The sequence below is a fragment of the Thamnophis sirtalis genome, unplaced genomic scaffold, assembly GCF_051295495.1.
Source record: "Thamnophis sirtalis isolate CommonGarterSnake01/CBP01778 unplaced genomic scaffold, rThaSir2_p1.2 scaffold_9, whole genome shotgun sequence".
Classification (NCBI taxonomy): domain Eukaryota; kingdom Metazoa; phylum Chordata; class Lepidosauria; order Squamata; family Natricidae; genus Thamnophis; species Thamnophis sirtalis.
In genome coordinates, this window is record NW_028261389.1 from 52,925,083 (window position 1) to 52,947,861 (window position 22,779).

At 44.7% G+C, this 22,779-nt stretch overlaps 1 protein-coding gene across 6 annotated transcripts in view; it reads left to right on the forward strand.

Moving 5' to 3' along the window:
* The window catches only part of ZCRB1 (zinc finger CCHC-type and RNA binding motif containing 1), a 37,523-nt gene that overhangs the window by 13,232 nt on the left and 1,512 nt on the right, over positions 1 to 22,779 (forward strand). For 5 of the 6 annotated variants that reach the window (XM_014061116.2, XM_014061117.2, XM_014061115.2 and 2 more), the window contains exons 6-7: positions 1,357 to 1,469; positions 1,576 to 1,651. In XM_014061116.2, the coding sequence (XP_013916591.2) occupies positions 1,357 to 1,469; positions 1,576 to 1,651 (189 nt within the window). Of the gene's footprint in view, positions 1 to 1,356; positions 1,470 to 1,575; positions 1,652 to 21,937; positions 22,226 to 22,779 lie in introns of those variants that run through there. The other variant, XM_087723571.1, reaches the window with a different exon arrangement.

The window sequence follows — 22,779 nt, forward strand, 5'->3', positions numbered from 1 at the left end:
AATAGTGCTTTATATAATTAATGAACAGGGTTTTTTTAATAGTTTCTTTTTACATTCATTTCTGTGTTCATTTTCTTGGGAATGAAATTCCTTGAGGCTAACTTAATTTTTGGAAGAAAAAAAATAATGCCTGTAAACCAGCAAGAAATTTAAGACAATCTTTAAAATTTGTATTAGAAGAATTTAACAAGAAGGCATTTCTGTTTGCATTGCTTTCAGCAAACATTTCCTATTTTTACTGCCTTTCATTCACCCACTTTTCACTGATATGTTTATACATATTCATTAAGTGACAGCATTTTGGCAGACAGCATTGCTTTTTCTACATTACTGTATGAAAATGTCCTGCATCTAAAAATGACTGATCTATGGCCTTATCACTGCTGTGACGAGCGCCCCCCCCGAATAACTGCTGCCGCCGCCTCCTCCTCCTCCAACAGCACCACCACATTTGCTACCCGGTGCTGCAGCTGAGGTGAAGCCGCCAAAGCTCCCGCTGGCGCCCCCGCCCATGGCAGCGGCGGTGGTGCCTGCCTCCCCCTCCGCTCGGAACACCTCACCTAAGCAGGGGTGCTGGCGGGAGCTTTGGCGGCTTCACCTCAGCCGCAGCGTTGGGCGGCAAATCCGGCAGTGCTGTTGGGGGAGGAGGAGGCAGCAGCAGATATTCCGCCGTTTTTTTTATATATATCTCCCAGTCTGGGGAAGTCCTTTGTGGGCGGCCACTCCGATCGATCCCATTTCGCTCCAAAGGGCTTTGGGGGACCTTTTGGTAGAAGTTGGCTGTCGATGATCCGAAGGGGATCGCTGCGGATCAGCTCGGACCCCGCTCCCTTCCGCCCATGACCCCGGGTGACTGGCCATGGAGTCACGCTCTTCCTTTCGTGCTTCTCAACCCCGCAGCACGAAGAACCCGAAAGCCTGACCGGTCAGGAGCATCTGTTACTACGGATTCCTTTCCTCCACCAAATGCAGCGTCTGGCCGGCCAGTTCTAGCCGGCGCGTGCAAAGGACTTCCCCACAGATAGAAATCTCTGCGTGGCAGTTAGAAACTGCTGCGCGGGGGTTTCTTGCCACATGCGCGGCCGCGCAGCCGCGCACCTTAGAGGGAACAGTGGTCCCAATGAGATACTTGTTTTTGCCATGTACTTATGCTAATGCCATCCACTGAAACTGTACACACTTGGGTTATCAGTTGGCGCAGTCATTCAGATAATTTTTTAACTATGTACAATGCTACATTTTTGAAGAATAATTATAAGTGAATACAAATCTACTATTTACATACAAGGTAAATTTATGAAGTAAAAAGTAATATTCTCCAACTTTACCTTGTTCAATTATTTCCTTTCTCTTAAGGAAACAGGACATTTAAGTTATGCATGTCCGAAAAACATGCTAGGAGAGCGTGAGCCTCCCAAAAAGAAAGACAAAAAGAAAAGAAAGAAAGTAATTGAACCAGAAGAAGAAATGTGAGTAAAATATGTACAACACATATTCTTCTTCTCATTTACTGATTTAAGTGCCTGATCTATAAAATTCATATATGGTTTTTTTTGTTTCCTTTATGCTGCTCAGAGAAGAAGAAGAAGAAGGTGAAGATGAGGGTGAAGACCCTGCTCTTGATAGTCTCAGTCAAGCTATAGCTTTCCAGGTACTAAAATAAATATTTAATACAGTATTCTCTTCTTTTTAAAGCAATTTAAGGCCCTCAGAATTTGCAGTTAATGATTGTTCTAAGATTTTTTGTTATTATCTTTGTTTTGCTCTTGTTAACTTTAAGATCTGCTACTTTGCCAAAGTCTTCTATTTTTTTGTATTAATTTAGACCCAGTTTCTAATGGTTCTTCTAGAATAAATACTAGATTGTCCACAAACAATTGAACTTTATATTCTTCTTTTTTAATTTTTAGTCATTTTATTTCTCGTCCCTGTCTAATTTCCAATAGTAGTACCTAGTTAAAATGAATATTAGGCACGATAGGGGGCATCCTTCTTTTACACTTTCAAAATATTACATTTTTCTGTGACGTCTCCATTTATTAGTACTTTGCCAATTGAATTTTGCTGTTTGGACGTCTTTAGTGTGTCCAAAAAGATCAGTGCAACTTTTTCCGGGATGTGCTTTGTAATATTCTAGTGTGTTTGTAATTATTCTCATATTCATTATTCATTTATCTTTTAGGTAGAAATCCATTATGGTCTGCATGAATAATTTCATTTAGTATTTTTTTTAGTCGAAATTATAGATGTGAATATTTTGTAGTCTGTATTCATCAATGAAATGGGTCTGTAATTTTTTATCTGTTGATGGTCCGAATCTTCTTTTGGTATAAGTGTTATATATGCTTCAGTCCATATTTTTGTTAGTTTATCCTCTGTGAGTGCTAAACTTGATCCAGATGTCAACTTGTAAAGCATTGGTATAACTATTATCAGGTTGGCATTCGAGGGAGGATTCCATGCATATCTTTGGCCAGAGTTGGATCTCATATTTCTACAACCTAGTTCATGAATATGATTTATGACGCATAACAGAAGGGAGGAGATAGAGGGGTAAAGTTCAAACGCAATTAAGCGGCAGCCAGTTTTGGCTCCACAGAAGACCATACCAAGATGTTGATCCTAATAAATGAATGGTTTTTTTAAAACTTTGTCTTGAAGCTCGTAAATTAATTAGGTCATCTCTTGGGAACTTCATAGAGAGCCAAACTGACTTTTAAAAATCTATCAAAATTTCCGGGTTTCCTGAATCCCGGGCTCTCTGAGCACTCCCCCAATATTTGGGGTGCTTGGAGGGAAAATCAGGCAACAGGAGTCTGAAGAAAGAGACTGATTGCAGCTGGAGATATGCAGTAATGCCAAGCAGTGATGCCTTTCTCAGCAGCAGAAGCAAGAAAGGATGAGTACTGGTGGAAATTAGCCCCTAAGGCAGCTGAAGTAGAGTTCTCTTACCCTAGTCCCCAGATACAGGGATGGGTCTCAAGCAAGCTGGCAAGAGTTGACTGGAGGTGGGACTGGGCACAAGCCAGGCTCCCAAATACCGATGGAATCCCTGGAGATTGCCATAGAGCAACAGAGGAAGGATTCTGACCACACCACCCTTGCTGATCATGGGCCATCATGCCACCCAAAAGAGAGCGGAGGGATATCTGATCCTGTTGAGGGGAAGAGGCGCAGACTGGAGCACAGCCCCCCTCCTCCACCCAATAGAAGGAGAAGGAGCCCGAAACTGCAACCAGTGCCTCTCTCACGCAGCAGGCAGGCTGCTCAGGGCAGACAAACCCCTCCCTCCCTCCAAACTAGAGATGAGGAAGATGACCAGCCATATCAGGCGCAAGTATACAGAGGCCGAAAGGAAGTTGGAGGAGTAGGGCTGAATGACCTGCCCCTATTCAGGGGAAAGTTTGACGGGAACTCAGACCAGGTAGCTCTATTCCTCGATTCAGCTGATACCCACCTAGAATGCTATGGGCACCTCTACCCATCCCCCAGGGCCATGGCGAATACCATCACAGAGGAGCTAGAGGGAAAAGCAAGGGAATAGTTAGCAGCCCTCCACAAGAGGAGAGCCCCCCTCAACTGCAAGACATACATGACTTCCTACTTACGCATGTGCAGGATGGGAAATGGCTAAACGCTTGGGCTTGCGAAGAACAAAAGACAAACAAATTCACGGGACTGAGACTCCGATACTAAAAAAAGGGAGTCCCTGCAGGAGATTAACCATCGGACAAGCCAGGGAAGCGATTACCTGGAGGGGGTCGCTTTCGGGCGGCCCCTGGATGGCGTTTTTGTGCTTCCATGCTTCTTGCTGACTGGCGGCGATGACGGCGGCAGCGGCGCGGGAGCGGCGGGCATTTTTCAGTTGCACTACTGATGGGAGACTCTGGACCTGTGCTGGACCTGCTGGACCTGTGCTGGGTGGTGTCGGTGCGGCGATCTGCGCCTCGCCCCGAGGAAGGGGCGGTGAGTCGTTACAACAAATGTGTGCCGGGACTGGGCGGCTGGTCTTTTGCCGCCACCGCAGTTCTTCTAGGCCTCCCCCCCCATCTTCTCTCTTGGTGCGGCCTTCTTTTTGCTTTGTTGTTGCCGCTGCGGGGCTTTCGCGCTGCCTGATACTTTGCTGCCTGACATTTTGCTCGCTTTTTACTACGACCAATGCGGTCGGTGCCATCTGCTGCTCCCTCAGGGGTACCATCTTCAACAGCGCCATTTTTGGGTCAACGACGGGAAGCAGTGGGGGCGAAGCCGTAAACTTACCATCTTTTTCAAACTGGCGCCCCCCCCCCCCCTGCAACCGCTCCAGCCATTTTAGGCTCTGGGCCCTCGGGCCCCTTTTGCACTTTCTGGACTTACAAGAGGGAAGAGGGATTGAGGAACTCTCCCTCCTTCATTATCATCAGTTCCGACCTCCGAATCTGCACGAATCCGCTTATGCGGAATTTTAAGATCTGTGCAATTTTCCGTTGATGGAGTATGTATGGTGTGAATGATGATGAATGAACCCACTTAATTTAATTAATTTTTATACTATTGCACCATTGTATTTTTGTATGTTTTTAAATGACCATAGTGGGGTATATATGAGAGAGTGACTGTGTGTATACATGAGAGGACCGAGAGTGCAGCCTGGTGCCTCCTCCACTGAGTGCATAAGCAGAAGTGGAAGGGGGCTGAGGAGTTTGTTCAGTTTCTGTCAGACAAAATCACTCAGATTCGGACAGACCTTGACTCCATTTGGACAGTACCAGCGGAGATGCTGAGGGAGGGTCTTGCTCAGATTTCCTGGAATGAGTTCCAGCTTGTCACCCCTGAGGAAGTGGACAAGGCCATGGGAGCGATGAGTGTCTCCACCTGTTTACTGAATCCGTGTCCCTCCTGGCTGGTCTTGGCCAGCAGGGAGGTAACACGAGGCTGACTCCAGAGAATTACAAACTCGTCTTTGCGGGAGGGATCTTTTCCACAACCTCTGAAGGAGGCGGTATTAAGACCCCTCCTCAAGAAGCCTTCTCTGGACCCAGCTATCTCCAACCTCCCTTTTTTAGGGAAGGTTGCTGAGAAGGTGGTGGCCCTTCAACTCCGACGGACCTTGGATGAAGCAGATTATCTAGACCCTTTTCAGTCCGGTTTCAGGCCTGGTTACTGCACCGAAACCGCTTTGGTTGCACTGACCGATGATCTCTGGTGGGCCAGGGATAGAGGACATTCCTCTATCCTAGTGCTCCTTGACCTTGACCATAGTATCCTTCTGCGATGGCTGGAGGAGGTGGGGGTGGGAGGCACCATTCTACGGTGGTTCTCTTACCTCTCCGACAGGTCGCAGTCGGTGTTGGTTGGGGGGCAGAGGTCGACCCCTAGGCCCTTTAATTATGGGTTGCTGCAGGGGTCGGTCTTGTCCCCCCTCCTATTTAATATTTACATGAAGCCACTGGGTGAGATCGTTCGTCGGCACGGGATTAAATACCACCAGTACGTGGACGACACACAGTTGTATCTTTCCGCCCCGTGCCAACTCAGCGTAGTGGTGGAAGTGATGTGCCAGTGCCTGGAAGCTGTTAGGGTCTGGATGGGAGTGAACAAACTTGCACTCTATCCTGACAAGACCGAGTGGCTGTGGATGTTCCCCCTAAGGACAGCCCAGCTAATCCGTCCCTAAGCCTGGGGGGAGAAAATTTACTCCCCTCAGAGAGGGTCCGCAACTTGGGGGTCCTCCTGGATCCGCAGCTGATGTTAGAACATCACCTGTCGGCTGTGACCAGGGGGGCCTTTGCCCAGGTTCGTCTGGTGCACCAGTTGCGACCCTATCTGGAGGCCCTTAGGATGGTCACTCACACCCTGGTCACCTCAAGGCTGGATTACTGTAATGCGCTCTACATGGGGCTGCCCCTGAAAAGTGTTCAGAGACTACAATTAGTCCAGAATGCAGCCGCGCGAGCGATACTGGGTGTACCAAGGTACACCCACACTACACCTATCCTCCGCGAGCTGCACTGGCTCTCTGTCAGTCTCAGAGCATGATTCAAGGTGCTGGTTATTACCTTTAAAGCCCTACATGGCCTAGGACCCGGATATCTACGAGACTGTCTTCTGCCACACACCTCCCAACGACCGATAAGATCGCACAGGGTGGGCCTTCTCCAGGTGCCATCAGCTAGACAATTTCGGCTGGCAGTGCTACGGGGGAGGGCCTTCTCTGTAGCTGCTCCGACCCTATGGAATGAACTACCCCCAGAGATCCAGACCCTACCCACTCTCATGGCCTTCCGAAAGGCTATTAAAACCTGGCTATTCCGGCAGGCCTGGGGCTGTTGACCTTTTGACCGAGGTCCAGCCCTGATTAGACTGGGTGCATGTTGTGTTTCTTTTAATCCGCTTTCTTCTGTTTGTTTTTAACCCTTTTCTTAAAATTTATTTTCTGTAAGTCGCCCAGAGTCCTTCGGGATTGGGCGGCCCATAAATTTAATAAATCCAATCCAATCCAATCTACAAATGCTAGAGATTGGCCAGATTTGAGGAGGTAGAGGAAGACCCATATGCAGAAGAGGAACTCAGCAACCTAAAGCAGAGGGGCCGCCCCATCAAAGAGCAGATCTGTGAATTTAGGAGAGTCATAGGAAGGCTACACCCTTTACCAGATGCATTTTTTCAGAACACGCCTGGACAAGCAAATTGCCCAGGTAACTGCGTACTGCGACATCCCAAATCAACTCTCTGAGTGGTTCCGAGTAGCAACAAAAGTTGACAACGGACTGTGCACCAACAACATGATAAAGCAACCAGACACAAAAGAGAGGTCAACTTGACCTGAAACCACCCAGCTGACGAGGAACCACAGCACCACAGCAGGCCCTGAGACCAGCCCTCCCTCAAAGTCCGCTGAAATGCTACAGATGTGGGGGAATGGGCCACATGGCAGCTGCATGCCCGACTCCGGCCCCAAAACCAAGGCCAGACCCACCGCCCAGGGCACGACTAGAATGAGGCCCCAAACGGACCACCAACACATCCGGGAAAGCCCTTCAGGCTGCAGAGGCCCCTTCTCCCTCAGGTGAAAGTGGTGGAACCCCAGGCAATGACAAGCAGTCGCCCAAATCATATGACAGCGAGAACGAGGGAGAGAATGACCCAATGGTGAGTAAACCAATTTACCTTTTCCTTTAGGGCTTCCTGTTCAAGCCCTAATAGACTCAGGCTGCACGAGGTGCTTGATCAACCTAACCACAGTCCTGAAACTCGGGATCAGAGCAAAAAGACTGGCCCACCCGTTCCAGTTCGAGCAGATTGACGGGTACCTAATGGGAGGAGCCTATGCCACCCACTTGACTGAACCAGTGAGGCTAGAACTAGCAGGTCACTGGAAAGTAATTTGATTCATAATAGCCCCCCCCCCCCAAAATGACAGACACAGTCATACTGGGACTTTCCTGGCTAGACAAGTGGGGACCAACCATGGTGGGAAGGGGGTACCTACAGACTTAGGATAGTAATGGGCCCCCAACCCCTCCCACACCAGCTAGCAGAAACACCACCTGCACAGGAACCCCCTCAAGAATAACTGGCAATCACATCCAACAAAACCCGAGGCCGAACTGATTCCGATGGAATATCAGGACCTCACAGAAGTATTCAGCGAGGCCAAGTGTGATGTTCTGTCTCCTCACCGTGAGACAGACTGTGCCATCAAAATCATCTCCGGGGGAAAACTATCCAAGCCCAAACTGTATGCCATGACGCCCCGGGAAATGCAAGAGATGCACAAATACATAGACAAAAACCTAACAAGGGGGTCCATTGAGCCAGCCAAGCCACGGGTCACGGCACCAGTCCTCTTCAAAGAGAAAAAAGATGGAACTGTGAGATTGTATGTGGACTTCTGAGGAATAAATGGGTTGTGCGTACAGAACCTATACTTATCCCCCTCGTGAAGGACATGCTATCTCATCTGGCCAAGGAAAAGTCTTCACCAAACTAGACATCATAGAAGCATACCATCGAGTATGTATCAGAGAGGGAGATGAGTGGAAAACAGCGTTCAACTGCCCCCTAGGGAGCTTTCAATTCAAAGTGATGCTTTTCGGACTGCAGGGCCCCCCAGCAGTATTCATGCAGTTAATAAATGAGGTGCTGCATGAGCACCTCTACAAGGGTGTCCTCATCTACCTGAACAACATTCTCATCTACACTGAGACCATGGGTGACAACACACCTCTGGTCTGCCAAGTACTGGAAAAACTGGCAGCCAACCTGTACGTCAAGGTCCCAAAATGCGAATTCCACCATGCACGGTTAGACTACCTGGGTTACCAAGTGTCAAATAAGGGAATAGAGATGGAGTCAGCTAAAGTACAAGCCATCTTAGGCTGGCAATCACCTCACACCCCCAGACAGCTACAAAGTTTCCTAGGGTTCGTGAACTTCTACAGGCGATTCATCCCCTCCTTTGCAAAAATTGCCAAACCCCTAACAGACTTCCTGAAGACAGGGAGCCCAGGAACGAAACCTCATCCGGGATAATTCCTCCAGTGGGACCTAACCTGCCAAGAGGTGTTCGAAACACTAAAAGAAATGTTTGCAAAGGAGCTGGTGCTGAAGCATCCTGACCCCGAGGAACCCTTCGTGATCCAGGCAGACGCCAGTGACATGGCACTGGGAGCGGTGTTACTCCAAAAAAACAACCAAGCAAACTTACAAACCTGCGCCTACACCTCCCGCAAGCTCACAGACACAGAGAGATGATGGGCTGCGTGGGAAAAGGAGGCTTTCTCAGTGAGATGGGAATTGCTAACCTGGAGACCTGTTGGAAGGGGGCCAGAAACCGTTCGAAGTCTGGACCAACCACAAAAATCTGGAGGCGCTTAGGACTCCATGGACACTATCACCCAAACAAGTCCAATGAGCTCAATGCTTCAACCATTTTGATTTTGTTTATAGCACATTCCAGGGGGGGGGGACTTTCTGACTGACGCCCTCTCCTGCATACATCAGTACAAATGCGAACCGGAGCACGCCGCTGGAGGGCCAGTAAGTATGAATCCGACCGAACACAAGAGCCTTCATTAGGACTTATCTAGTAGCGATACGGGCGGCAAAATGTACGCATTTTTCCGCTCTTATTGCATCTGCAGAATCGCGCCCAGCCACCTTGTTTAGAATAGCCCGCTCCCTCTTGAAAGGGAGGGATGCGGACGACCCTTTATAGGGTAGAGCTGAGGAATTTGTCCAGTTTCTGTCAGATAAAATTGCTCGGATTCGGACGGACCTGGACTCCAATTGCACGGTACCAGCCGAGGTACCGGGGGACGATCTTGAGCGGATTTTATGGAGCGAGTTTCAACTTGTCGCCCCTGAGGAAGTGGACAAGGCCATGGGAGTGGTGAGTGCCTCCACCTGTATACTGGACCCGTGCCCCTCCTGGCTGGTCTTGGCCAGCAGGGAGGTGACACGTAGCTGGCTCCAAACGATTATTAACACCTCTCTTTGGGTGGGATCCTTCCCGCACCCCCTAAAGGATGCGGTGGTGAGCCCTCCTGAAGAAACCTTCTCTGGACCCAGCCATTTTGAACAACTATCGTCCAGTCTCCAACCTCCCTTTCGTAGGGAAGGTTGTTGAGAAGGTGGTGGCCTCCCTCCTACCCGGGGGAGGGCCTTCTCTGTGGCAGCTCCGGCCCTTTGGAACGAACTCCCCGGGAAGATTCGGACCCTCACCTCTCTCCAGGCCTTCCGGAAAGCCGTAAAAACCTGGCTGTGCCGGCAGGCCTGGGGTTGATGAGTTCCCCTCCCCTCTCGCCTTGTATGGTTGTATGATTCTTGTTTATTTTAATTACGTGTATTGTGTTTTATGTTCCCTTTTTCCCCCTTTGAGTTGTTTGCCGCCCTGAGTCCCTCCCGGAGAAGGGCAGCATACAAATAAACTAAATCTTAATCTTAATCTTAATCCTTTCAACTCCAATGGTCCTTGGATGAAGCTGATTATCTGGATCCCTTTCAGTCGGGTTTCAGGCCTGGTTACGGCACAGAAACTGCTTTGGTCGCGCTGATCGATGATCTCTGGCGAGCCAGGGATAGGGGTCACTCCTCTATCCTAGTGCTTCTTGACCTCTCAGCGGCCATCGATACCATCGACCATGGTATTCTTCTGCGACGGTTGCGAGAGGTGGGAGTGGGAGTCACCGTCCTACGGGGGTTCTCCTCCTACCTCTTGGACAGGTCGCAGTCGGTGTTGGTTGGAGGGCAGAGATCAACCCCTAGGCCCCTCAACTATGGAGTGCCGCAGGGCTCGGTCCTGTCCCCCCTCCTATTTAACATCTACATGAAGCCGTTGGGTGAGATCATTCGCCAGCACAGGATTAAATACCACCAATACGCAGACGATACTCAACTATCTGTCTGCCCTGTGCCAGCTCAGTGAAGCAGTAGAAGTGATGTGCCAGTGCCTGGAAGCTGTCAGGGTCTGGATGAGAGCGAACAAGCTTACACTCAATCCCGACAAGACCAAGTGGCTATTGATGCTTCCTCCCAAGGATGGTCCAGTTATTCCATCTCTTAGCCTGGGGGGGTGAAGTTATACGCCCCTCAGAGAGGGCTCGCAATTTGGGAATCCTCCTGGATCCACAGCTGACGTTAGAACATCATTTGTCGGCTCCGACCAGGGGGGCCTTTGCCCAGGTTCGCCTGGTGCACCAGTTGCGACCCTATCTGGACCTGGAGGCCCTTCGGATGGTCACTCACGCCCTCGCCACCTCAAGACTGGATTACTGTAACGCGCTCTATATGGGGCTGCCCCTGAAGAGTACTCGAAGACTGCAGCTGGTCCAGAATGCAGCCGTGTGAGCGATAATGGGTGTACCTAGATACACCATGTTACACCTATCCTCCGCGAGCTGCACTGGCTTTCCATTGGTCTCCAGACACGCTTCAAGGTGCTAGTCGTTACTTTTAAAGCCCTACATGGTTTAGGACCTGGCTACCTGAGAGACCGCCTCCTGCCATTTACCTCCCAAAGACCGATTAGATCGCACAGATTGGTAACCTCCGGGTACCATCGGTGGGTCAATGTTGGCTGGCGACCTCCCGGGGGAGGGCCTTCTCTGTTGCTGCCCCGGCCCTATGGAATGATCTCCCCATAGAGATCCGGACCCTCACTACTCTTCCGGCCTTCCGTAAAGCCACTAAGACCTGGCTGTTCCGGCAGGCCTGGGGCTGTTGATCAGCATCCAGCCCCATTTTAAGTGTATGTATGTTGTGTAATTTTAAAATGATTATGTCTCTTTTTAATTTTTTTAAATTTTTAATTCCCTTGTTGTCTGTAAGCCGCCCAGAGTCCCCTGGGAGTGGGCGGCATACAAATACCAATAAACTAAACTAAACTAATCTCAGGCACCCAGACCCCGATCAACCCTTTGTGATCCAAGCTGACACCAGCGACATGACCATAGCAGCGGTCCTCCTTCAAAAGAATGCAGAGGGTAACCTACAGCTCTGCACATACACGTTCAAGAAACTAACAGAGACTAGGCAATGTGGGAGAAAGAGGCTGTGTGGTCTGCTGGGTCCTACTGACCTGGAGGCACTTCCTCAAGAGCAGCTCCATGCCTTTTGAAGTATGGATTGATCGAAAAAACCTAGAGGCACTAAAGACTCCCCACAAACTCTTCCCAAGGGTCCGTTGGGCACAATACTTGAAAAGATTAAAGTTTGAACTGAAATACATCCTAGGGGGAAAAAATCTTTTGGCTGATGCTTTGTCATGCAAGCCACAGTACCACAGTAAGTGTGAAGAAGCAATTCATGCAATGATCCCCTCCTCTCAGCCTGCATCACAAATGTTAACATCAAGCTACCTGAAGGAGGGCCACAGATGGGGGAGGATGACCTAATGGCTGAAAGAAGTACATAGTACAAGAACAACCTGGGGGTACTAACCCTCCAGGACTAGTCTGGAAGGGATCTAAGTTGTACGTGCCCAGCAGCTTGTTACTCCAAGTCTTCCAACAGTCATGATCCCAAGCAGGCGGATTACTTCGGATACCTGAAAACTCTACACCTGACCAGGAGGCAATTCTGGTGGCCAAAGATGAAAAAGGACATTGAAGACTGTAAAAAGCTGTGTGATGTGCGCAGCAATGAAGACAAGGCATGGCAGGTGGTAAGTCCATTGTGAACCTGTGAGGAGATAGCGATGGATTTCATTGTTGAGATCCCGAGAGTGGAGGAAGCACCTTCATTTGGACCGTTGTGGACTTGTTTTCCAAACAGGCATACTTTATAGCCTGCTAAGGGCTCTGTCGTCAGGGAAGCTGGTGAACCTATTTATCAAACATATATATAGGTTGCATGGGGTCCCCTGCAGTTATTTCCGATTGAGGGGTTCAATTCACTGCTAGATTCTGGAGGGAATTCATGAAGGCCATTGGGTCCTTTTAGGGGCTTAGTTCAGCATTTCATGTGAGCACCAACAGGGCTGCAGAATGGGCTAACGCCATGGTAGAACAATACTTGAGTTGTTAAGTTAACTATCAGCAGTTGGATTGGGCAGAGTTGCTGTCATTTGCTGAGTAGCATGCAACAATGTGGTGCACAGTAGCACTGGCCTGACCGCTTTCCAGGTGACCACTGGCATAGAATTTGTTCCCATGTCAGAGCTCCCTAGAGAGCCGCCCTCCTCCATGGTGCTGGTGGAGTGGATGGAGTCACTGAAGAAGGCATGGGAAAATGTGAAGCAAGCCCTGAGCGAGACCACAAAGTCTTATTAAAAAACAGACCGACAAGCACCGGTCTCCCCAGCCAGAGTTTAAGGTTAGAGTGTATTTGCCCATGAAATTTCTGAGATTAAAATTAGTCTCTCAAAAGCTGGGTCCCAACTTCGTAGGGCTGTTCCCTATCGTGAAAGTGATCAACCCAGTCACGGTACAACTTCAACTCTCCTGGCTAACAGGAAAGGTACATCCAGTGTTCCATAGCAGTCTGTTGAAACTGGCAGTGAGCTCACAAGTATGACCTGTTGAGCGGGCTCCCTAAGCCCACAGTAATCAAGGGTCAGACTCAACTATGAAATAAAGAGGATCTTAGACTTAAGGGTACATCAGGTCCAATTGAAAAACCTAGTGTATTGGAAGGGGTACCCACTTTGAGGCTATCTGGGAAGGTAAATGCAGACACTTTGGTAAAGCAGTTTTGTGACAAGTACCCTCAGAAACCTACAGAGCCTCCAGGTGGCGGGAGAAGGAGTTAGTGTCACTGTTTAATCCCACTGTACTTTGTAGGAATGTCCCTTCTGTTGAGGGGGGGAGAAGCCTGTCAAACCTGAATTTGATTGGGTTGTGGGATCGTTTGACATCTGGGTTGTGCTAACATGAATTCAGTTTGACATGGTGGGAAACGGAAGGGGGGACAGCTGAGGATGGAGCCTTCAGTCAAAACAACATGGTTGACATATTGTTTTGGAAAAATAAGAAACCATTATTATATTGGGGTGAAAAGCCCAGGAACTTTAGTACTGGCTTTTCACCAGTTTGTACCAAGATGGTGTGTCTAAATAAATTTGTTCTTTGAGGAAAAGGAAATGCCTCAGAGTTTGATTTGTGAACGATGCATTACTTGGAACCTGGCAGTTGCCTCTTGTGCTGGCCACGCCCATCCCCCAGGCTTATTTTTGGGATAGGGCTTATATTATGCCCATCCCAAAAATTTCAGGCTAGGGCTTATTTTGGGAGTGGGCCTTATTTCCAGGGAAACACCGTAGTAACATGGTTGTTAAGTGACTCTGGTTTCCCCACTTTGCTTGTCAGAAGGTTGCAAAAGGTGATCACATGACCCAAGACATTGGAACCATCATAAATGTGAGTCATTTGTCAAGCACCCAAATATAAATCACATGACATGGGGATGCTGCAATGGTGATAACTAAAAAATGATCATGTCACTTTTTCAGTGTCGTCGTAACTTCTAATGGTAAGCAAATGAACTATTGTAAGTCGAGAACTATCTGTACTAGAGCGAATGTTTTCTGGCCTTTCTGTTTCCTTCTTAGCTTTTTTGGGGGAGAATTTTTTTTATTGTTTTAGTTAAACAGAAAGAAAAATAAAAAATCATCTTTCGTTACATCTTGTTGAAAGCGTATTGATTGGTTTATATTCCGTGCGTCTCTTCCACAGTCCTTCCATATACTTCATTGAAATCATGTTGTACATTTTAAATTAAGAAAGAAAAGTTATATATTTTACTATCTCTGTACCATAATTCTCATTTGGTTACCATTGTTTAAACATGTTTTTATCTAGAATCATTTATATTAGAAGACACAACCACCCACTGGCGTTCATTTGCAATTTTAATAATTCTCTAATACCATTACACCTTTATGACATGTTCTAAAATTAATTCGGTTAAGTAGGATATCTGAGCATCCCCCCCCCCCGTAACATACCTTAAATATTGTCCATTTCATTGTTATTAACTAAAGGTTATTTACTAATTATCTCACCTCTCCTCTCCAGGCCCACACAATATTATAACTTTATAACCGTCTTAAAACAATGATTTATTAATAAGATTTATAGGACTTTCCCCTCAATCCCAAATTAGTTAATTACGGGTTAAGAAAATAAACATTAGACATCTAAGACAATCTAAGAAATATTAACATTTCTATTTGAAAATCACCCAGAATGTATACTAGTATTTCTATGGTCTGGTTATTTATCCTAACTAGGGTTATTATTTCTCTATTAGTATCATAGTAAATTTATGTTAGTGGATAAACATTCAGTGGTAATTTAAAACAGTCTAAAAGGTAGTATAATCTCTACTTAGTCAAGAATTAACTAGCTTTTTGGCTTCCGGGGGAGGAACCTGCCGTCGCCGGTGGCTCAGAGGAGCTACCCTCAGAGTTCTGGTCTGTATATCTAAAAAAATCTATAGATATCTCTCCTTTCAGGCTAGAAAGGGGCAGGGAGGAACTCAGTCATTAGAATCTCTTTGTAGTTCACAGCCTTTTGTTTTTCACTGTGAACGGAAAAGAGGTTCAACAAAAGCTGAGTTTTTTTTTTTTACTCCAGCCAGATCATCTCAGCTGTTTTTTTCAGCTCAAGGCAGGTCGTCCCCCCCCCCCTCAGGACAAATCTAAGCTATTTAAAATCGATCCGAGCAGCGACCATTCCTGAGAACCTTTTTGTTTATTATTATTCAAAATACCAGCTTCAATTTTACAAAAAACTCCTTTGTTTAACTGCTTTTCAAAATGGCGATTTTATAGCTTTCGCAGTTGATACATGATATATTTAATCAGCCCTGTTTTCCTGAAGACCTCTCTTTATTAATTGCCAAAGCTTACTGAAAGTATTTTATTTTAAATCAAGGTGCTCAGAGACTTTGTTTGTTCTCTTTTTTTCTTTTATGATGGCTCCTAAGTCAAAGCAGTCTAAACGTTTTTTTAACAATACATCCCAAGTAATTGCTATAAAGCCACAGTCTTTGCCTTCTACGCCCCCTACTGGAGATTTGTTAACGAAAGAATTTCTTTTTGAAACCCTTAGAGAATTTAGACAGGAAATGAAGCAACTTATTTCGGAATTATGTGATAAACTTGATGCCAAGATTGCTCAAACAAAGGAGGATACCATCGGGGTTATAACTGTGATGACAGATTATATTGCAGGAATGGAGGATAAACTGGAACTTTTGGAAAAAGCCAATTCTAATCTGACAACTAAAATTGAAATGTTGCAACAGGAAATTGAAAAGGCAGAGAGACAACTTGTTATAACAAACTATAAAAAGACTGCGTTTGCAATAAGAGTTAGGGGATTGCGTGAAAACGAACAGGAGAATTTGAAGCAGACCTTTTTTGAGGCTTTCAGTCGTTTGGTGGGAAGTCCGGGACTCAACTTTGATTGGCAGATCCAAAAAATTTACCGCCATAATTCGTGGACAGCAAAACAGAGACAGCTTCCGAGAGATATAATTATATATTTTGCCACAAAAGAATCCAGAAACGCGATACTACAAGAGTTTTATAATAACAGGCTGCGAATTGATGGACAGGACTTGATTGTTTTTAAAGAAATACCACCCCAAATGTTAAGAGCCAGGAGAGACTATGTTTTCCTAACTAAAGAACTTAGAAATAATCAGATACAGTATAGATGGGAGGTGCCATTTGGTATTACAGTTACACTTGATGAACAAAAACATCGCCTCAATTCAGTTTGTGAAGCTCGGGAAATTTACTACAAGATCCTAAAGGCGGGACTTCCTGAATTACCCGGACTTGGAGAAAGACAAGGAGAAGTAGAAGAGAAACAACCAAACACACAACTACAAGGCGGGAGGTATCGCATTTCCCCTCCGGAAGGGCAGAAGGGCAGAGAACAAGGATTTAGTTATGCTTCCAAAACATTTGCTTAATTTTAACCTGAATAATACTTTGTGACTCTGTCTTGTATAAAATGGTATAGTGGTATATCGATGAAGAGACATTAAGGCTGAAAGAAATGATGCTGATTTCCTCAGAAAATATGCTGTATGGGACTTGAAAAAGACTTGATGGATAATTTTGAATTTTTATATAAGTTGTTAATGTTTTATTCTTTAGGGTGAGGAGGGCGGAGATTGTGATGCTTTTGGATTGTGGTTTAGGTTGAATGGAGTTGGGAAGGGTGGCGCAGACGGGAGGGTAATGAAGGTTTAATTAGAGCTTATTTTGAGCCAGAAAGTATGTTGATTTTTATAGAAATTATTATCTGAATATAATGTTTGGAAGGAGATACTCAGGGAGTTCGAAGGAAGGCGGAGCAAATATGAGAGGAGTATGGATGATAATAAAATATATATGTGGACACGGGTAGAGGCAGGATGAGAGGAGTTGGAATGGAAACCGAGAGAAATATTTGAGGTGTTTAAATTGCTTTATAGAGAAGAAGGTAAAAGGGACAAATTAAAGGTACGCATATTTAGATAAAGAGATAAGGCCCCTAGCTAGAGTAGAATTTTATTTGATTAACTCACTTGGTTTCAACATAGTTTGAATCCTGCAAGTAATAAATTAATTGAGATTAGGAATGATGCACACCGCTTAAGTTTTAATAATGATGGGAAGCTGAGCTTAAGGTAGAGAGTTTATTGATTTTTCTCTTTTATTTCTTTTTTTGCGTTCCCCTTTTTTATTTTATTATTATTTTCTTTTTTCCTTTATTTTTTATTTTTTAATTTCTAATCTAATTGGTTTTAATATACTCCAGACTGTGCTTGATAAAGAGTTATGTCGGGAATGGGACCTGGGAAGTCGGATGGGGGCTAGGGAGGGGGGTTCATGGGGGGAGGGGGAGGGAAGAAATATAGAATCAATTTCCAAAACAATGAATGCACTTGTATACTGTTGCTCTTTTTTCTTTTTTTTTCTCTTTTCCTTTTATTTTCCTTTTTTTTTCTTTTCTTATAATTTTAGTGTAAATTACAAAATGAATAGATTAATGAATAGTAGAAATACACCGAAGTGAGGAGTAGAGGGAAAGAAGAGGGAGGAGTCAAGAGGGAGTGAGAGGGGAATGTAAGGAGGGTGAGATGGAGGGAAGGGGAGAAAGGAATGTCTGAGGGGGAGGGGAAGTAGAAGAGGGGAAGGCTGGAGGGGAGAAATGAAAGTTGGAGGGGGAGAAGAAAGGGTGTATGGAGGATAGAAGTGTTATGAGTTGTGTTTATTGCTTTCCTAATTGCACAGTATTTAAGTGATTGTATAAAAATGAAAATGAAAATGAATAAAACAGTTTTCAAACAAGAATTAACTAGCTTTTTCTCATCAATTGGCATTATTAACCAGTATCTTTCCAGTAACAAAATAGCCTTTCATCTCTCGCCAGTTGTTGTGCCAATTCTATGTCCAAAACCTTTCCAGGGTTTAAAACATCTCTCCGCACATTGAAGCTTAAACGATCTCTCACGTAGTTTTGTTGCCCTTGAGTTGTTATTAATGTGAGCTTAACTTTACTTGTCAGGTTTGTTTCTGAATAGATTTGTCTTATTACCTCCATCTTTTTCGCTCTTTCTTTTTCTCCTACATCTTGAAGTTTGTGGTGGAACACCAAATTATCAAAGTCACTTTTCCAGCTTCCCTTCTTTCCACTTTCACTCACGTTTACTCCATTTATAAGTTCATCTAAGTTCTTATCTTTGTTTTCTGTATTTCCATTCACTTCCTTAATTTCTGGGGTTATAACCCCATCATCTTTTTCTGTAATATCCCATAGTCTGTCCCATTTCTTGTAGAATCTCTCAAATCCTTCTGAGATGTTTTGAAATCCAGCCAAAATGTTTTGAATTAACGAGTTTTCTTCATCTGAGCATTGCTCCATTTTTTAAAATAAAGAATAATATAGGGAAAGAACAAGGAGAGAAGAGGAATTTGGTACAATCTGCCACTCTAGCCTATCACAGAGTTTGAAGAATATATCTATTTTTACTTTAGACGAATGTTCTTTTATGGTTTTCAAAGAAGATAGGTTCTGAAGTTTTTCTTTCCTTTTCCAATTCTTGTCAAAGTATCTTCCACATACCACTATTTGTTGTTGCGCAGTCGCAGTCAATATAGTCAGATAAGAGTGAACAAAGAAAACATTGTTACAGCAGCAAGAGAAAAAGATTTGGGCTTTCAAGTGGCAGATTCATTTCTTTTAAAATCTCTTTCCTTAAGTATCTCCAGTATAATAGCAATAGCAATAGCAGTTAGACTTACATACCGCTTCATAGGGCTTTCAGTCCTCTCTAAGCGGTTTACAGAGTCAGCATATATTGCCCCCCCAGTCTGGGTCCTCATTTCACCCACCTCGGAAGGATGGAAGGCCGAGTCAACCTTGAGCCGGTGAGATTAGAACCGCTGAACTGCAGATAACAGTCAGCTGAAGTGGCCTGCAGTACTGCACCCTAACCACTGCGCCACCTCAGCTCTAATATTGCAACAAGCAGAGGAAGAAATTTATTGAAGTAGAAAGAGTTTTAATTTAAGCCAAAAAAGTTAAAGTATTAAGGGAAAATAAGGAAAAAAGGGATCCCTTCACCTCAAGCGGAAAAAACAGGAGTGTTGCAGTCACTCAATCCACAAAAGATTATAAGCAAGAGCAAAAAACTTTCTAAGGCAGTCCGATGGGGATTAAGTATGCCGCTTTGTTCTTGCTTAATGGACTAATTAAGCTTTAGTGCAATCTTCTAAAAGAAAAGAAAAAAGAACCTCACCAGTAGAAACACTTTCGTTTCATTCTCTCTTCCATGGAGCCGTCTCCAAATATGTCAGCCGGGGGGGGGGGCTGCCTGTTTGCTGCCAGTTGGAAGCACTCCCCTTGGGTCGATCAGGGACTTTGCAATATCCCTGCGACCAGCAAGGTCTTGTCTTCCCAGTCACCGTGTCTTTGGGACGGTTTAGGTCCTGCCGGGCCGTCCAAGGGCAAAAGTGTCTGGTGGATTTGGACAGCCGAATCCAACAATGTATCGTTGCAACATTGGCTCCTCCCATCCTCCTTCTTAGCTTTTTTATTGTTTCTTTTGAATGGTATGTAAATGTGGTTTATCCCTAAATATGCATATTTATGGCATATTTGTCTGAGTGTCAAGGCTCCAGGAATTGCCTTGTAGATTTAGCTTGGTCTAGGATGCAGTTTTCTGGTTGAAGCTATGGTTGAATCTGTCCATGTGTTGTGAGATTATGGAGTATTGTGTTGTATATATATTCATAGTACAGGTAGATGTACACATAATCACATACAAACCCACGCATCTATTTTTGTGTATGTGTAATTAGTAAAGAGACTAAGGGGCTTCCTGTGGGCGGAGCCTGACAGGGGTTTGTTATCTTTAACAGCTCTGGAATCTTGCCATCGTTAATCTGTCTAAACAGCAATCTATCAAGCTGTTTGACAGTTTATTTATCCTCTCTTCGGGCTTAGAAGAGAGAGGTGAGTAGCTATGCATCGGAAGTTCTCCAATTAGCCATTTCAGCCTAAACGCTGGGAGGAAGGAGGAGGGCACCGGCTGCAGCATGGCAGCTCCGAGCCAGGATTCATTCTGCCTTTTGTTGCAGAACGAAGGTTTTCGCTCATCCTCAGCACAAATGATTTATTGTGGTCTTCAAGCCGAGCTGAACCAATATTGGTGAACATCTAATTGTATGTATAAATCCTTAGCTCCATCTGCAAAGAATTCCTTCTGCTAATTACTTGCTGAAAGTTCTATGAAAAATGGCGCCGAGCTGTGTAGGAGGGGCGTGACTCGGATAGAATTTTTGCAAAGCCTAAAAGTGATGTTTACTAAGAAGTGATTTATTATCAAACCAAATAGCAATTACTGCATAACTGGACTGCTTGGACTTTTTAATTGACTAAAGAAGATTAAACTTGAGATGGCTTCTAAGCAAAAATTTTCCCCCCTCCTCCCCCCTCCTTGAAAAGTGCCGGAAATTCACCAGCGCCTTCTGCTAAATTACAATCATTACTCCCTTCTACTTCTGCAGGGGACCCCCTGACAAGGGAAATTCTGCAGAAGGAATTAATCGATGCGTTAAAAAATCATGCTGTTACGATGGAAGCAAAACTTAAGGAAGAGATAGCTGCTTCTAACAAACAGATGTCTGAAGAACTTAGGACATGTAACCAAATGATTAGAGGAGACTTTCTGATGGCTCTGAATTCACTAGCTAGTTATGCATCTGGTCTTGAAGAAAAGTTAGAAGATCTTAGTGACTCTAATACGAACTTGGTAATGAAGATGGAGGTGGTCCAGCAAAAGGTCAGCAATGCAGAAAATGAAATCATAATGCTACAGTATAGGCAAATGGAATTTGCTTTAAGGATAAGGGGCCTCCCTGAAAATACACAAGAGAACCTGAAACAGACTCTCTCTGAAGCCTTCGACCTGGGAAAATCAGGAGGGAATCTTGATTGGCAAATCGAAAAGGTTTACCGCGTTAATTCCTCGCTGGCAAAACAAAAACAATTACCAAGAGATATAGTGGTCTACTTCGCCACTAGAAATGTGAGAAACACGATATTACAGGAATCCTACAAAAATAAGCTTGAAATCGTGGGTCGGGAGGTGACTATCTTGAAGGAGATACCACCTAAAATGCTGAGATCTAGGAAAGACTATGCCTTTTTAGTTGAAGAGCTCAAAAATCGCCAGATACAGTTTAGATGGGACGCACCAGCCGTCATCGCATTTAGTTACCTTGAAAAAAGACATCACCTCAATACAGTATGGAAGGCACAAGATTTCTACACCAACGTACTGAAGGGTGGACAACCCCCTTTAGATCTAAACAAAGAGAACAAGAAGGATATGATGGAAAGCAAACCATTCAAGTATTAACAAGAGGGGATCAACTTTTCTCTCAGAGGTACAAGAAGCTAAAGAACAAAGACAAGACCGCGTGGTTACTAGACGAATGGAACAAGAATTAAGAAAGCAACCTACACAAGCCACCGTTCAGGAGCATACAGGTGTTACATCAGAAGCAGTGGGAGGAGCTAGGCCAAAGGTTAAATTCCAAGATGTTCAGATGGCTATTAAAAAGTTTCAGGGGGCTAATGATAGTAACTAACTCTCTAATATGGAATGTTAAGTGATTGGATCAATTTAACAGAGAATAGAATACTCAATATTGAAGGGTATGATTTGGTATATGGTTGCTTATTTGCTATATAATAAAAAGGTGGGTAAGAATATTAAAAGCCATATTCTAAGGAATGCCTTACTGCGGGTTGGGAAAAAACATCAATATAAATTAAATGACATGGTAGACTTATAAAAAGGTTAAGGTATTCTGGCCAAAATATGATGGATTATGAAAAATGTTCTAAAAAAAAAGGATAACGTTTACCCCCCAGCTATTTTTTGTTATGTATAATTACTGACTGTACAGCAGTAGAGATTAACTTGACTTTGCATTTGATAACTGCAGCTAGATTGTTGGTGGCGCAATACTGGAAGAAGGAAGATTTGTCTACTATCCAAGAATGGACATTGAAAATCACAAACTTGATGGCTAAAATATTTGCATATCTCAAGGATAATTCAAATGAGAGATATAAACGACACTGGGAAAAATGGATTGACTATATTCAAAATAAATATGGGTCTAGGAAATTTCAGATAGCTTATGATTAAGATCAGAAATGATACAAATTGTTTATAGTTAGCCCAGCAAGGAGGAGCTAAGTTCAATTCAAAGATGTTATTAACTTTCTACTTTCTCTTTAAGTATACTTTAAACTGTTTTTGTTAAAGGTTTATACCTTGTATTGGTTCTGGGAAGTCAGGGTGGGGGAAGGCTGGGGGGGGAGGTTGGGGGGAGGGTGTGAGGGAGTGGAGTTTACTAAGTTGGAGGAGGGGTGCTGGATGATTGTACATGTATACTGCTATTTTTTTATGTATATTGAAATGGAATTATAAATACCATCAACACAAAAGGGAGTTTGCTCAGAAGCTGAAATACACCAAGTGAATTAGAGGAAGAGTGGGAAGCAGAGGAGAGAAGAAAGATAGGAAGAGAGGAATAGGAGAGAGGGTGAAGGGGGAAGATGAGCTGTATAAGGAGGAGGAGTAAGGGGAGAGAGGAGAACAAGACAGGAAGGGGAAGTAGAGTAGAAAATGAGGGAGGGAGGACAGGATGTAGAAAGGGGGAGGAGAGAGGGGGAGAAAATGTCGGATAAGGTATAAATATGGTGTATGGAGATCAGAAGAGCCAATAACGGGGGTTTTCCCCCCCCTTTGGTAGTTGATGGTAAGATGAATTGATGTAAG